Genomic DNA, 14,340 nt, shown 5'->3' on the forward strand with positions numbered 1-14,340 from the left:
CGCTCCGTTGTTAAGCACAACAAGTAAAGTGGAAAAGAGCTGTCAAATTGAATGAGTCCCTCACCGACAGAAATGCTTGGGGTTTTTGACCGTCCGTGTAGCTGAGGTGCCTGAACACGTGAAGTGAATTGGCACACAAGGAGGTGATCTTTCCCAGTGGATGCAGGTCTGTAGTGAGATGCTAGTTTCAGAAACTGGGACAGGACAGCCACTCCTGCTGTCAGAAAACCCTAAAACCAACTTGGAGATCCTTTCTGTTTGGGAATAGAACCGTACCCTCCATCCCTGCAGGGAAAGACGGTTCATCGCAGTGGTTTTGTGCATTTTTTCCTGCTGTAAATGTTTCCCAGCATGATACTTCTCATTTTCCTGATGTTCGCTCTAAGTTTTTCTTCGCTTTACCTTATCCTGTTGGCTCCTAGCAGCACCCCGTGCCTCATTCCACCCTGTCTGAATCATTTGTACGTTGACACACTGGGTCAAGCCTGTCCTCACGGCTGGCGTCTGCTCAGCTGCTTTCAAAGGAGTCGTCGGTTTTGTTGACCAGCTTTATCGTTCCCCACCAAAAGCGCTCCAGTTCGCATATGTCTTTAGTGTATACACGTCGGTGGATGGTCCCTTGTATTTAAGGAAGTATATATTATATTGCAGCAGGTGCAGACAAAGGTGAGCAGAAATGATAAGGGAAACGGAGAGTTTTCCACATGAGGGGAGACAAGGAGAGTTTGGTTGGTTTAGCCTACAAAAGCGAAGACCTCATAGATTAAAAAGAATCATCAAAGCTAAAGAGATTCAGGAAAATGGCCATGAGTATGTTTAAGCTAGAAATTGTAACATTCGCCGTCATGGAAATCAGATTCTAAGGCAGACAGACAAAAAAAAGGTATAGTGAAGTTTGATGCATCAAATGATTGCATCGTAATGTTGTATCATGCTGTTGCCCACAAGCAGATTGTACGATGATGCAGTAGGACCTCTCCCCTCCTATCTCCCATTGCCCTAAAATGAACAGGAGCGCGCTACTCCTCTGTATTCCTTTTTCTTACTGAACTATGCAACGTCCTGCTGACAGCAGGGCTTTGCTCAGCCTCCAGCAGCATTTCTGACCAGTATGGACAAAAGGGGTGGGAAAACAAAGAGCTTTTCTTCAGGTAGTTTTGTAACCTGATCTGTAAGGTGACTCAGCCGCTTGGAACAACAGCTGTTTCAGGGACATGCAGTGGTTAGCGTGCAGTATCGGACGGTGCCGCCACTTCCTGATTTCTGCCTGCTGAGTGAGCTAAGCTGGGACATGATCAGAGCATTTAAATGGACTTCTCAACGCCCCCCCCCAGAAAAAAGAGACCAGGGACAGCAGGCTGACGTCGGGAGACAGCGCGGAGGAACAGGGGCGTCAGGAAAGAGCCCACAAACCAGTTGTGCAGAGCTGCTGCTATCAAACTGATGAAGACAGAAACTCTTGAAAGAAAAGTACGTGGAAAGTCCTGTTAGGGAAAGAAGCGAGATTTTGTTTGCAAGTCATGGCTCACTTCTGCAAGCCCTGAAAGTGCCGTACAAGGTGAAACAGATCCTCAAGTGTAGCAATGGAAGAGACAGGTATGTTTCTTTGTCTGTTGAAAATAATACCATTCTACAGCATGAAAACACAGCCAGGGTAACCAGCATTGCTTTTCAGCTCAGTGAACGTGCATGTACAGCTGTGTACGTTGTTTTGTATAATTTTTGTACTTTACTCATAAGAAAGACAGCTGTGACAGGCTATTAAGAGCAAGACTAAACAATGCATCAGCTTTTTGTTACTGTGAGTGCTCTGCCCTTGAACACTTGTCTCATGGCAGATAACTTCCAACACGGTAAGAAAACTTACGTACATATATATAGATACATCAGTATATATACCCACATTTATATACGCACACACACAAAAAGAAAAGTATGTGTATATAAAAACTACATTTGCTTTATTTTGACATTCCCCCCTGACCTGACTCTTGCTGTAATAGCATAAAAACTATCTATCTGTGAAATTCATAGGATTACTGATACTTCCTCACGTGTTTCTCTTTTTTGGAAAATTGATGCCAGCGACATTATATATCACAGATGATTATTAAAATGATGGAGTTCATGTGCGCTATGGATGATGGGGAATTGTGGAATGAGTTCTGTGTGTGGGTCTGTACTGGGGAAGGGGGAATCCGTGTGAGCACAGAAACCCGTTCATGAGCTCTGGTGCATTACGGGATCGAGGTCTGAGCTCAGGTCGTTCCCCCTGCAGTCAACGGCACACAGTAGTGCTTGATACATACCTTTTCCACATGGTCCTCACAAAGCAAAAGTCAATGAATGTCTGCTTAGTTTTTATGACTGATTGCACGGTTTAAAGCATGTGTGTGCAGGAGAATGCTGGAATTAAAATTAAAAAAAGAGCATGAAATTAATGCTTAGAGAAAAACGAAGCAGCTGTAGAATCACCAGATGATGCTATAGCTTGTGTAGTATAAACAGCAGTAAGGAAAGAATGTGTATAAATGATTATGAAGTCAATCTTTAATTTACCTGTGAATTAGCCACTGAAACTGAGGTCACTATAGAACTGAACTGTTCCAAACAAGCTGTCTGGGGGGCTTGTTTTCTTCCAGCATTGGCACACTCCCAGTGTTCCTAGCTACGATATCTGGTTGTTTTCTGCACTATATCACTTCAGCTTTGCTCTAAGGTTAATGGGGTTTCGTTTGCATGTTCCACCCTGAGCTTGGGAGCCTGTGACATTGTTCAGGCAAGGATGTCCTTGTACTCCCTGTGGGACACCTCCTCCTCTCACCCTCCTGACTGCCGGACTGGTCTTTGGCATGAAGAATCACTTTGGTGCTAAACTTAACCTGGTTTCCCCTCAGAACAGGGACATCTCAGCCTTGCTTTTTGAATGTGGCCACAAGACTCTGAACTGAACCTGGGGATTAAGTGACAGGGGAAGCAGCAGGTTAGCCCTGCAGCGCTCGGTGGGCAGGTGGGGTGGCCTTAGGAGCAGTCTGCATTAACAAGGCAGCAGAGGGTGATACTGGTACCGTTGAGAACTGGGGCCACTGAGTCTGCTGTGCAAATACTGAGCACTACCATTTCCTTTTGAAAGAGGAGAAATGAGTTCAGAGTCTGGTCCACTAAACAGTGCTTTTCTGATAGAAGCGTGGAGGGAATAGTAGGAAATTCTCAGTGCATCTGCCATTATGAAAGAGGGTAAGCAAGAGTAAACATTAATGAAACTAATTCCTTCTACACCTGCTGATCCTCTGAAAGATGACATTCAGAGCTGCCAGGATAAGCATGAAGATGACATCCCGAAGAGTTCCCTGTTTGCCTTTGCTATAAAACAGTTCCAAGGGAAGAGGTCCTCTCCTGGAAAAAGAAAAGAGCAGCCTTCAGCCATCAAAAAATTCTTCAGGGGCTTTGACTTTGGGAAATCTGAAGGCAAGGACAGAAAGGAAATTGAAGAAACAGAAGTAAACAACGCTGGGGCTGATGATCAGAGTGAGAAGCAAGACCTCTCTGTAGAAGGTAATGCTGGTACTATAGTGAAATACATGTGCATGGGTATATATTTTCATTTCATAGAAAATCAGTTGCTTTTCTTGCTAGCCAAAATGCTGTATTTTGCTGCCCATAGTTTAGCCAGGATTTGCCTCTGATTGGAACATTATCAAGGATGTGCCCTCTAATTTGATAGGTGCCAAGCAAGGAGTGAGATCCATGTTGCTGAGGAGGGATAAAGCTTTTGGGTGACCTCTCCCTTGATCTCCAATGTGAGAGGTCAGTGCTGGAGTCAGCTCATTAGTTGCAGAGCTTATTTGGTTTCAAAGCCCAGCTTTGAGCAGTAGCTTGGCTTTGTTGTATTTAAGATTGGTCTCTGTCTGCCCTGCTGCTAAAGCAATCTGAAGACAAAAAGAGCAGATGTTTCCTACCACTTGACACTGGTGAGGGGGAGGCGAAGGGAATGGAAATTCATCATGTATGTTATTTTGCGGACACAAGAATACTCTTTACATCCACACCAGAAAAAATGAGGCTATTTTTAAAAAGGAGCTGGAAGGTGAGGCTTAGACCCCGTCCTTTGTCCTAAGAGTTTCGGGGAGGTTTGGGAAAACAATGAGGGGATAGGTACTGAGAGTGGGATTGCTGTTTTGTGTAATTTTTGGCTGCTTTTTTTCCAGCTATAGGCATTAGATGAAGTTACTGATTTGTTAAAGGGCTTAGCAATGAATGTAAATGCAATTTTCCTTGCTGTACAAACTGCATGGAAGAAGAAGGTAAGTAGGGGTTGCTTTGCAAAGCCAAGAAAAGCAGGAACTGCCTTACACAGACAACGTATGAAAACGAACACGGGCTGTCATGAAGGAAGCTGCAGGTTCACCACACAATTGCAGGGCCACTCGGTGCTAACTGATCAAGTACAGACTGTATTGCAGCAGTGTGGCTACGGTGCAGGCATACAGAGGTGGTTATATGACTTGTGCATCCACAATAGCTGCAGTTCAGAGTTTTTCACAAATTTCATGTCCTTAAACTGGTGGTGCAAACATCCAAAGTCACTGGCACAAGGTAGCGTGGAGATGTGCAACAGGAGATTCTTTTCTCGCTCTGCATCAGGAGCTTTGTAGTGATCTGATCTATAGTGATCTTACCGCTCAGGTTATTGGTCCACATTGATCAAAAATAGAGCCCAGTTTACTGACAGATTTCACTAATTTCCTAAAGTCTTGACCCGACAGCCGCAGACAGGTTTTACGCATTGTGTTAGTAGCAGAGATAACCAGGGCCCTATTTCTTTGTTACTCAGATGGACTTTCACATCCCATTTCTGAAGCGGAGTCACCATCTGGTGAGCAGAGATTTAACCAGTTCATGCAGAAACTGGGAAAGAAACCCAACAGCAAGAATCTGGATCTAAATAATTGTGCATTAAGTGCAGCAGATGTAACAGAGCTGGGTAAATACACATTTTATTCAACTAGTCACTTCATACATTTCTTTAATTCTTATTTGCCTGTTCAATTATTCACTCTCCTCTTTTCCCCTCCCTGTCTTTTATACAGGCCTGGCTTTATTTAACATTTCATCTGGTGGTCCCAGGTCCCTGAGAAATGTTAATTACTAAGTTATATAAATTATGTAATATATATAAAAATTTAAAAATCATACAGGTCTGTGAAGCAGATGAATGTCCTTACACTCAAACTACAGATAAGAAAACTGAGGTACAAATTGCCATGGCTTTGTAATGCTATATTGGTTGTAGAAAGCATCTCTGTATTAAGATGTATTAACATCCAGGGCGTGCAGATAACATGCAAACAGAATACGCTTTTTCTTTTCTTTTTTTTTTTTTACAGCTTCTTTACTGCCATTTCTCCCAGAGCTGGAAGAGATCAGCCTGTCCTGGAATGGTTGTGTTGGTGGGACTTTGAAAGCTCTCACTGTTCATCTTCATCACGTGAACCTGTTAAAAGTCCTTCGACTTAACAACTGTAGGCTGACAGCTGAGGATGTCACCTCCCTAGGTACAGGTTTTCCTTTACAGTTACTTCCAGACAGCTTGGGTCTAATGAAATCCGTCTCATCTCTTCCTACATCCTACCCCTGCTGCTTCCACGCTGGGCAATCTAAACTCCTGCTGTGAAACAGTAGAAAGAACTTGGGTTTATGAGAGATCTTATACATTTGAGTGGCTCTGCGGAGTGCATTCCTCAGGGCATGAAGGTTTCACATGCAGAAGGGAACTGAATTCAGTCCTATTTGCAGGAAAGCATGTTTTCAATTTAGATTAGTATATTTTTGGCTACCTTTCATATCTAATGGTAAACAGAAGAACTGAAACAGAGTCAGTCATAACAGGGTCAGCTTAGGTCTTCATGCTGCAGGACAGATGCAGTGCTCAGCACAAAAAAATGGATGGTCTTTTGGAGGAGACTTAAAACCAGTGCTGCCTTGGAGCTTTATAACTTGTTTTTGCAAGTCTGGGAGAAGCTTATTCCTCTGTGTACTTCTTTGCTCGGAGTGCCTGAAACCCTGCTTTCTGCAAAGCATGAGATTTAAAGGTTTTGAAGATGGTGTTACGCGCTCAGGTTCTGACGCTGAGTCACTTACCTCTGGGCCTGGAGTTTACTCTGGGGTGGGTCTGTGATATGTATCTAAAAGAAAAGCAAACTCAATCAACTAAGAATTCTAAAAAACTGCTGCTTATTTTGCAAGTTCTAAAAACCAGTCTGAGTTATAAAGCTGGATTTTATGTCATTCATACCCAGGCTTTTTGCAGGAAAGGTTCAGAAATAAAATTACATATATGGTGGTAGCTCAAAAGTGGGTCACGCTACCTGTTGGAGAGGAAACACGCATCTCTACAAAAGCCGGTGCAAATAATTGGTCTGTTTCTGATGAGGCTAAAATCTGTGTTTCATTTTCTGTCAGATTTTTTCAAATTTATTTCATTCTTTTTCAAACCCTTTTCTGATACATTTTTTTTCTCTTGAGTTTTATTGGTTATATTTCCAATTGATTTATTCTGCCTGGTTCTTCTGTGCTGTTTCCTTCCCCTTTCTGGCTTGGCCTCTGCTGAGACAGCCACGAAACTGATCAGAGGACTTGAGTTTCTAGTCAAAATGTGATGCTCTTGAGGTGTGGAATAGCAACAGGCAGTTTGCATTGATTTTGCCTGTGATTTTGAAAATAGCATGCGTATTTAGGCCAATAATGCCTGTTTGACTGTGTCCACATCTATCCGTGGAAATGGGGCCACTCAGTGCATTCTTTTTAGAAATCAATGCCTCAAATATAACCATAATATCCACCTCTTCTGTGTGATTGCTCAGAGCTGTGACTGTGAGAGGTGGTAGGAAACCATTCCTGGAGTTATAGTCCTTTATTTATCTTCTGGGTGGAAAATGTATCTGGAATGCTAGTCCCCATGTCAAACAGAAACAGGCTATGCTGCAGAGGCAAAAGCACTTCTCAACTGTAGTGCATTGCTCAATATTCAAGACTGAGGTAATAATTTAAAATAAATGCAGAAATAAACATTAAGACATGTCCTTTTGTCTCAAACCTGGATATTCACTTACAACAACAGACATAATTATTTTTCTATTATAAATCTTTTGTGAAGAATTAATTATGAAAGCATGCAGACATGAAAGGGTTTATTACTAAAATACAATTCTCAATTATTAGGTTGATGATGAGACTTTAGATCAAAAGTTTGTGTATGACACTTTGAAATTGCATTTGCATATGGTCTGATTAATTGATCTTTCTTGGGAATGAGTTTATGCAAATAAACATCTGCGTCCCTCATCTACAAAGGAAGTTAGGAAGTTGGATTTTACAGTGGGATGTTAGTATTACAAAGAAGCACTAGCACAGTTCACGTTGGCAGGTGCATCAAGCCTGAAAAAGGCTAATTTTTCTGAATGTAATCAAAGTCAGTGCTGTCTGCCTTGAAATCATGGGGAAGTTAGTTTGGGTCAAAACAATGCTTATCTTGATTCCTTATGAAGTGAGTCAGAAATTCCTGTCAGAAATGAGACTTTTAAGTTTCAGAAATTGCTGTGAGAGGACTTATTTCATCTCCTCCAAAATGACCTGTGGACACAGGACAGAGGACGTTGGAAGTTTGTCAAATAAAATAGAGCAGAACTATACAGGACAGTAAATTCAGACTTGTCACTTGTATTGATTTCCCTATGGACTAGACTTTCTGGGTCCTGGCACAGGTCTACAATGATGGCCAAGCAATCTGTGTGTGCTGTGACAATGACTTGTGATCTATATTGCTCCTTAGACAAGGTGAGAATTTATACAACATTGCTGTGGTACCAACAATTCATAGCATACACCAATTTTCCTGGCAAGCCATACAAAATATAATAATTTGAGAATTAAGTGGCTAACCTTCCCCTTTAATATATGTGAAACCTGTATTTTTGTCTTGCACTGAAAGTGATACCTAGAATGAATCATCTTAGACTTCCGTTACAGGAGAGGCGTTTGAAATTGTTCCTCAACTTGAAGAACTGGATTTATCATGGAACAGTAATATAGGTGGAAAACTATCACTCCTGACAAAAAAACTCCAGAAAGGATGCAAGATAAAACTTCTGAAAATTACGGACTGTAACCTGACGGCAAAGGATGGAGAATCCCTTGGTATGTGTATCCACAGAGCTGGACTGAGAGACTGGCTTCACAAAAATGTAACTTGTTTGCCTTAGATTATGGCTGTATTGAGCTCAATATTAGTTGAAAGCTGATTTATTTCAGGCTCTGCATTATAATAGTATTTAGCACATGGTATTGGGATTTAATGCGCTTTCTTCCAAAGAAGAAAGTTGTCCTCTCTAATCAGGTAGGTAGGGTTGAGAGGAAGAACAGCTAGATCTAAACCACAGTCTGGCTGCCTCAGTGGTCCAGGGTCACTGGATCCTTTGAGACCCTGAGCAAGTCATGTGTGCCAGAATTTCCAACACCAATGGCTTAAAATTAAGCAGCTGAATATGTAGTTAGCGATGGGATGGAAAAGAAGGCCTGAGGGGTGGGAATTTAGGCTGAGTTGGCAACCACTGATCACCCCTCCCCTCTTTCCTCTCACCGTAGCTTAATCATGTGTGGTCTTTTGATCTGATTCTGTGTTTTAAAAGATATTTTCTCCCTAAAGAGAAGTCCCTGTGCTCTCATCGCCACTGCAGGAGATGGCCATATGCAACATACAGTCCTGTATCTTTTCATAAGAATTTTTTCCTTCTCTTTGTATTCCTGCTTTTTATTCCCCTGTATTTTTCTAACTGTCCTTGTATTTTTTCGCCTTTATTTTCATACAGATTTTTCACTGATTTTCTTGATTCCTACCCAATCTTTGTTTTGCTGTATTTTTTAAGTAGAACAGGAACTTAGTAAGTCTAAACCACACGTATAGGCAAACCCAGCCTACCTCTTCCTGTTTGTCATGGTGCTGTATTTTTCTAGGGTTCATCTGTATATATTCCAGACAATTACCAATTCTGGTTTTCTTCTCTCTTTTTCCCCAGCTGAACTTCTAAATGTGATCCCAGACCTCGAAGTATTAGATCTCTCTATCAACAAAAACATCGGCTGCAGCGTGAAGGTTATCGCTCAGGATCTGAAAAATGTGCCAGGCTTGAAAGAGTTAAACTTGCACATGTGTGGATTAAAGCAAGACAGCCTCCAGGGCTTAGGTTAGACTTTACGTTCAGAAAGACTTTCATTCTGAATAAATTGTACATCTGAAAACCATTTAAGAAAGGCAATGAGGTGGGATTTTGCTGATGGTTTGGCAGTATTAATGGGCAATCGTTATTTGCTCTTTGAGGACTGATAAAAGACTACAGAGACTTTCAGCAGGAGTTGCATTTATCTTCCCTGAGCTCAAGCATGTGAAAGTCAGTGGGGAGAGTCACGCTCCACACCATTTATCTGAGATACATCTTAGGGTAGATTAATGGCTCTCTGGAAATGCTTCCTCTCTCCCCAGACAGAACATAGACAAGGGCACAGACAGGCTAGCTAACTTTTAACAAGCTAATCCTACTCTCAGAGGGGAATCCAAATTCACCATTGTGACTTAATGACTGTCCAGTGAAGCCATATGAAATGGGCTTATTATCTGTGTCTCTCCCTAGTGGAGGTCTTATCCATAAGACAATTAATTAAGTGCACTAATTAGCACATCCAGTAGTAATTTCAGCAAAAGGCTGAGGACTGAATGGATGAACTGGCCTCACCTTCACCTGCTCTTTTAGAGAAGAATGGAGTTGCATAGATGGGGAAGCTTTGCAATATTACTGTATGTCTGCTGTGATTACATGCTGAAGCTTAGTCTAAGAGCTTTGCCTGCAATACCTTGTGCAAACTTTGATGTTAAAGTAAATAAATGCTAAAGCCGTGACCTGTGCTATTGTAGCAGCCAGTGACCAGCATGCTCCCTTTTCCATTTCAGACACTGCTTTACAGCATCTTGCCAAGCTAAGAAAATTAGACATATCGTGTAACAAAGAGATTGGCGGTGGCTTTAAAGACTCAACAGCTCATTTGGCCAGCTTGAAAAATCTCGAAGTCCTTGATCTCCACCAGTGCTGTGTAACAGAAGAGGACATGACCGTTTTGTGTAAGGACATGTTGAGGAAATCCATTAAGAATGTAGGTTTTGACTTCCGAAAATATCTCAAAGGCGTAAGAGATTCTGCCTAACCTAGTCTAGCAGATCTCAGTATATTTTCACTAGGCAGTTCTGGAAGTGCAGCGTGCAGGATAGCTTTCTCGATCAGTATGGAATGGTTTTTTGCTGTATCAAAGGTAATCTCATAGTGTCTGGTCCCATGTGCAACTAAGGACCTGAATCCACCATGATTCAGACTCATGATGTGAATGTAGGAACTGCCACCGAGCACTGCTTTTTTTGATAATCAGTAATTTTGGAAATATCCAGAGACAGCTCCCCTAGTGGTATAAATTGGCACAGATCCAAGGTGCATATGTGCATGTGAATGTAGCTGCCTAAAACTCCCTTGGTGAACTTTAAGTTGAGAGTGATGTTAGGAGATCTTGCATTGCTGCTGCTCTCTGTCTTACAGAAAAGCTGGAGACTACAGTCTCCAGGCTGAATTGATCCAACTCATAAATACTCATAAATTGATCCAACTCATAAATACTATTAGGAAGAAAAAGACATTTCCTATTCAATCAGTGAGACAGTTTGTTTTTCTGTGTACGTTATCATAACTTTTTGGTACTGGTTTTTACTCTTTAGAACAACAGCAACAAAAAATCTATATTGCCCACATCTTACTTTCCATGATAAAGAAGGTAATTTGAAAAGCTGCTGCTGAAGCACTTGGAAATATTAACTATTAGTAATAGCAATCATGATTTATTTTTAATTTCTTGACCCATAGAGAATAATCACATTAATATAACGGAGTTTCAGTTAGCAGTGAGGACATTTGGAAATAACCCCCATCTCATTTAATGTTAAATTCCCTACTTCACCTAGAAGATTTCAACAGGAAGCTGTGTTCTGACAACCTTCCACACAGTGTGTAATACCTAATTTCTTAAACATTCCTACTGAAAATGACAAGGCTATTTATGGAGTAAAACATTACTCACCATAAATTTGAGTGTCAAAACTTGGCCTTGACTTTTGGATTGATTTATAAAGAAAAGAAATTATGTCAGGCAAATATACAACTACATATTTGTTCTGGATCGGTGACTGTCTAATAAATATTTCATGTTTTCATAGCCCAGGTGATACCTTTACTCTCCAGTCTTCAAGAGCTGAATTTATCCTCGAATAAAAACGTAGGAATTTCGTCTGATCCTCTTCTGGGCAGGCTCAGGTTTTTACCAAATTTGAAATCTGTGGCCATCAGCAATTGTGGTTTAGGTGAAGAGTCGTTTTCATCACTAGGTAGGAATGGTTTTTTTTTAAAGTGTGTCTGTTCTCTCTGTATCCTTGTGGGACAAAGCGCTTCATTCTCCGTTGACTGAACTCCAGAGATCATGGTTACATTATACCACAGGTCCTGAGTGAAAAAGCCTGTAATGAAACCAGTGCTTCATAGGACCTGGTTGCAAGGCAAGACCACTGTATGTCTCCCCCCATTATACCTGACTGGATGAAGTCCTTTTAGCCTTTTGTCTGATAGTGAGCTTTCGAATACTCCCTAATTTTGGAAGAGAAAGCAAAACATGATTTCATATTATGCTGTAATTATATTTTGGTTGTAACACTGCATTTGCAGTTTAGTGGGGTAAAGTTTTCACTGAATGTTTTTCACCTCACTGCAGGTGAAAGTTTCAGTAGAAACTTTCTGGGATAGAGTTAAGCACGGGGCAATGGAGGAACAGAGGCAATGACTGCAGTAGCGGAAAAGATATTGCACAGCCATGAAGAAAAGTCCAGTCTAAGACAGGATATGTCAATTCAGCCTCTTTTACCTACTTATTGCAAATCTCAGTGGATTAGCGGCTACCCTGTCCCTTTGATAGGTGTTCCATATGGCACATGAAATCTAAGTACAGAGGGATCTGTTAGTTACTGTGTATTGTGCACTTACAATATATTTTGTACTGTTTATTAGTGACATTGAAACCTATAGTAAAACTTGACTGCCTTCAGCAGAAGCAGTAGCAAGCTAAACTGGTCTGAGGTCCCTGCAGGAACAGTACTATATTTATATCATTGCAATTATGTAAGAGTGACGTCATGGAAATCGGTGTTGTCAAAAGATACAGAGCATTTCACCTTGCATGGTGAGTTCACAGCAAAAAATTGCTGTCTTTAAATTGATATAAAATGGTTTAAAAACAAGCTGTTACATTAAATTGACTTCAGTGGGACAAGGTTAAGCCAATAACAGAAAGACAAGAAACCCCTCCACAGAGTCCTTAAAGATTCTGTAGGCAGGCCCTTCTTATATTCTTTGCAGAGCACAGGAGATATTTTTTGTCTGGCTTTTATTAGGATAAAATAAGTCGTTCTAAGCACAAGTAGGCAGCCTGTTAGGAGCCTATCTACAGGTGAATTGCCGGTGAGGTGTCTATTGAGGCCATGTTGTTTTCTCTTAGTAAGCAGAAGTTGCTGGTCTTAATCTTTTCAGCTGAGGCTGCCCTTCACCTTCCTGGACTGGAGATATTAGACCTTTCTTGGAATAAGTGCGTTGGTGGGAACCTAAAGCTGCTTTTGGGAGCGCTAAAGCTTGCAACGGAGATTCAAGTGTTAAGACTGAGCAGCTGTAACTTGGTGGCTGAAGATTTGGCACTTCTCAGTACGTATAACATGGTATTTACTAGCAGTCAAGGAGCCAGGGCATTTAGACCACAATTCAGAAGGGACTTGTTCCATGGCCTGAGCACGTTTTTGCATAAATCAAATTAAAAGATGGAAAATACAGCAGTATTTTTCCCAAAAAGGCTTTTCATTTTGCTGAAGACTGTGTCCTGTACATGCACAGTGCAAAAACTGAAAAGGATAAAAATGCAAAGAATCATTCTAGCAGTTTTATCTATTAATACAAAAAGAGATCACTTCTTAGAAAAATGTTGGGTTTACATCTGGTTTTTATGTCAGATATTTAAAGCTGCGTCTGAGGAGTTTTATTTTGCTTGGTTGCTGGTTTGGGGTTCAGTAATTTATGGGAAATGGACGTGGTGACAGCTGGTAATACAGGCACTACCAGCTCTCAGTCCATTAGGTGTGTTTCTGGAGTCAAACTATTACGGGAGAATTAAAACAGAAATAGTTTAGCCCACCTCTTAGCAGCTGTTGAGAAATACTGGAAAATAGGAACCCAAAGAAGGAATAAATTCTAGGATCCTTTTAAAAACCTGTTTATTTTATAATCATCCTCGTGATTCTGTGAGCCTGACTCATGGGTTTTGAGTGTCTGAGATGATTGGCAATAGCTGTGTGACGGCTGTTAAGGCCCTGTAATCTGAAGGCTGGTGAGATGAAGCCTGAATATTGTTAACTTTACAAACATCACCCTTGATGGGTGTCTCCTTTGCCAATCATACATTAAGGATCCCAGTTCCCTTTAGGGTATATTAGGCCCATTACCCTCCCACAGTGAGAGCTGGCTGTTGTAATCATGCAACCTCATCTAGTTTTGCTTTCCTCTTTCTAAGCCTCCCTGTAAAGCCTGTCTGCCTATTTTAATTGGCACTTGATATAACCTCCTTCCAACTGACTCAAAGCTTTTCAGGTTGCCATACAATTTTAACCGCATACTTCTGTTCCTTTTGAATTGCCTGTGGTTTAAATGTTGCACACTCCTTCATCTGTGAGAAAACGATCTTTTTGAGATCAACAGCGAGTGATTTTATGTTGCTGAGGAATTGAATCTTGCTGTTTGACTGCTGAAAGGCCTTAAATAGTATGGTATTATTTAAAAAGCTTTTAAAGCGATTGCCAGGATGTATTAGTTGTGTTTGTGTCTGTCATTTCTTGCAGCGTTGCTGACGCAGGATGGCCATCTAGCCAGATTACGGAAGCTGGATTTGAGTTATAACAACAACATCTCTGATGAAGGGTGGGTCGTTTTCTGTCAAGGCTTAGCAGTATTCAAAGAACTCTCAGAGCTGGATGTCAGTCTTCGCCCATCGTCCTGCCGGGACTGTGGGACGTGGTTCAGCGAGTTGTTAGCAGCACTGACAAAGCTGCCTGCCTTGGCAGAGCTGGGGATGCAAAGATGGGTCCTTTCAGAATCGCAGCGGAAACGACTGGAAAGCTTTAATCAAGACAACAAAAGAAACATTCGTTTTGACTGTTGA

The 14,340-nt window shown here is 41.3% G+C and overlaps 1 protein-coding gene across 1 annotated transcript; it reads left to right on the top strand.

The window, feature by feature from the left end:
• Window positions 1–1,530: 1,530 nt before the first annotated feature.
• On the top strand, window positions 1,531–14,340 carry LRRC31 (leucine rich repeat containing 31; the record flags this gene model as incomplete). Its single annotated transcript, XM_082320939.1, has 10 exons — window positions 1,531–1,596; window positions 3,298–3,555; window positions 4,835–4,984; window positions 5,388–5,555; window positions 8,029–8,196; window positions 9,075–9,242; window positions 10,004–10,171; window positions 11,309–11,476; window positions 12,669–12,836; window positions 14,021–14,340. Exons 1-10 carry the CDS (start codon window positions 1,584–1,586, stop codon window positions 14,338–14,340), a joined length of 1,749 nt encoding a protein of 582 aa, XP_082177065.1. The 5' UTR covers window positions 1,531–1,583.

The sequence above is a fragment of the Platalea leucorodia genome (assembly GCF_965183815.1).
Source record: "Platalea leucorodia genome assembly, chromosome: 8".
NCBI classification, from domain to species: Eukaryota; Metazoa; Chordata; class Aves; order Pelecaniformes; family Threskiornithidae; genus Platalea; species Platalea leucorodia.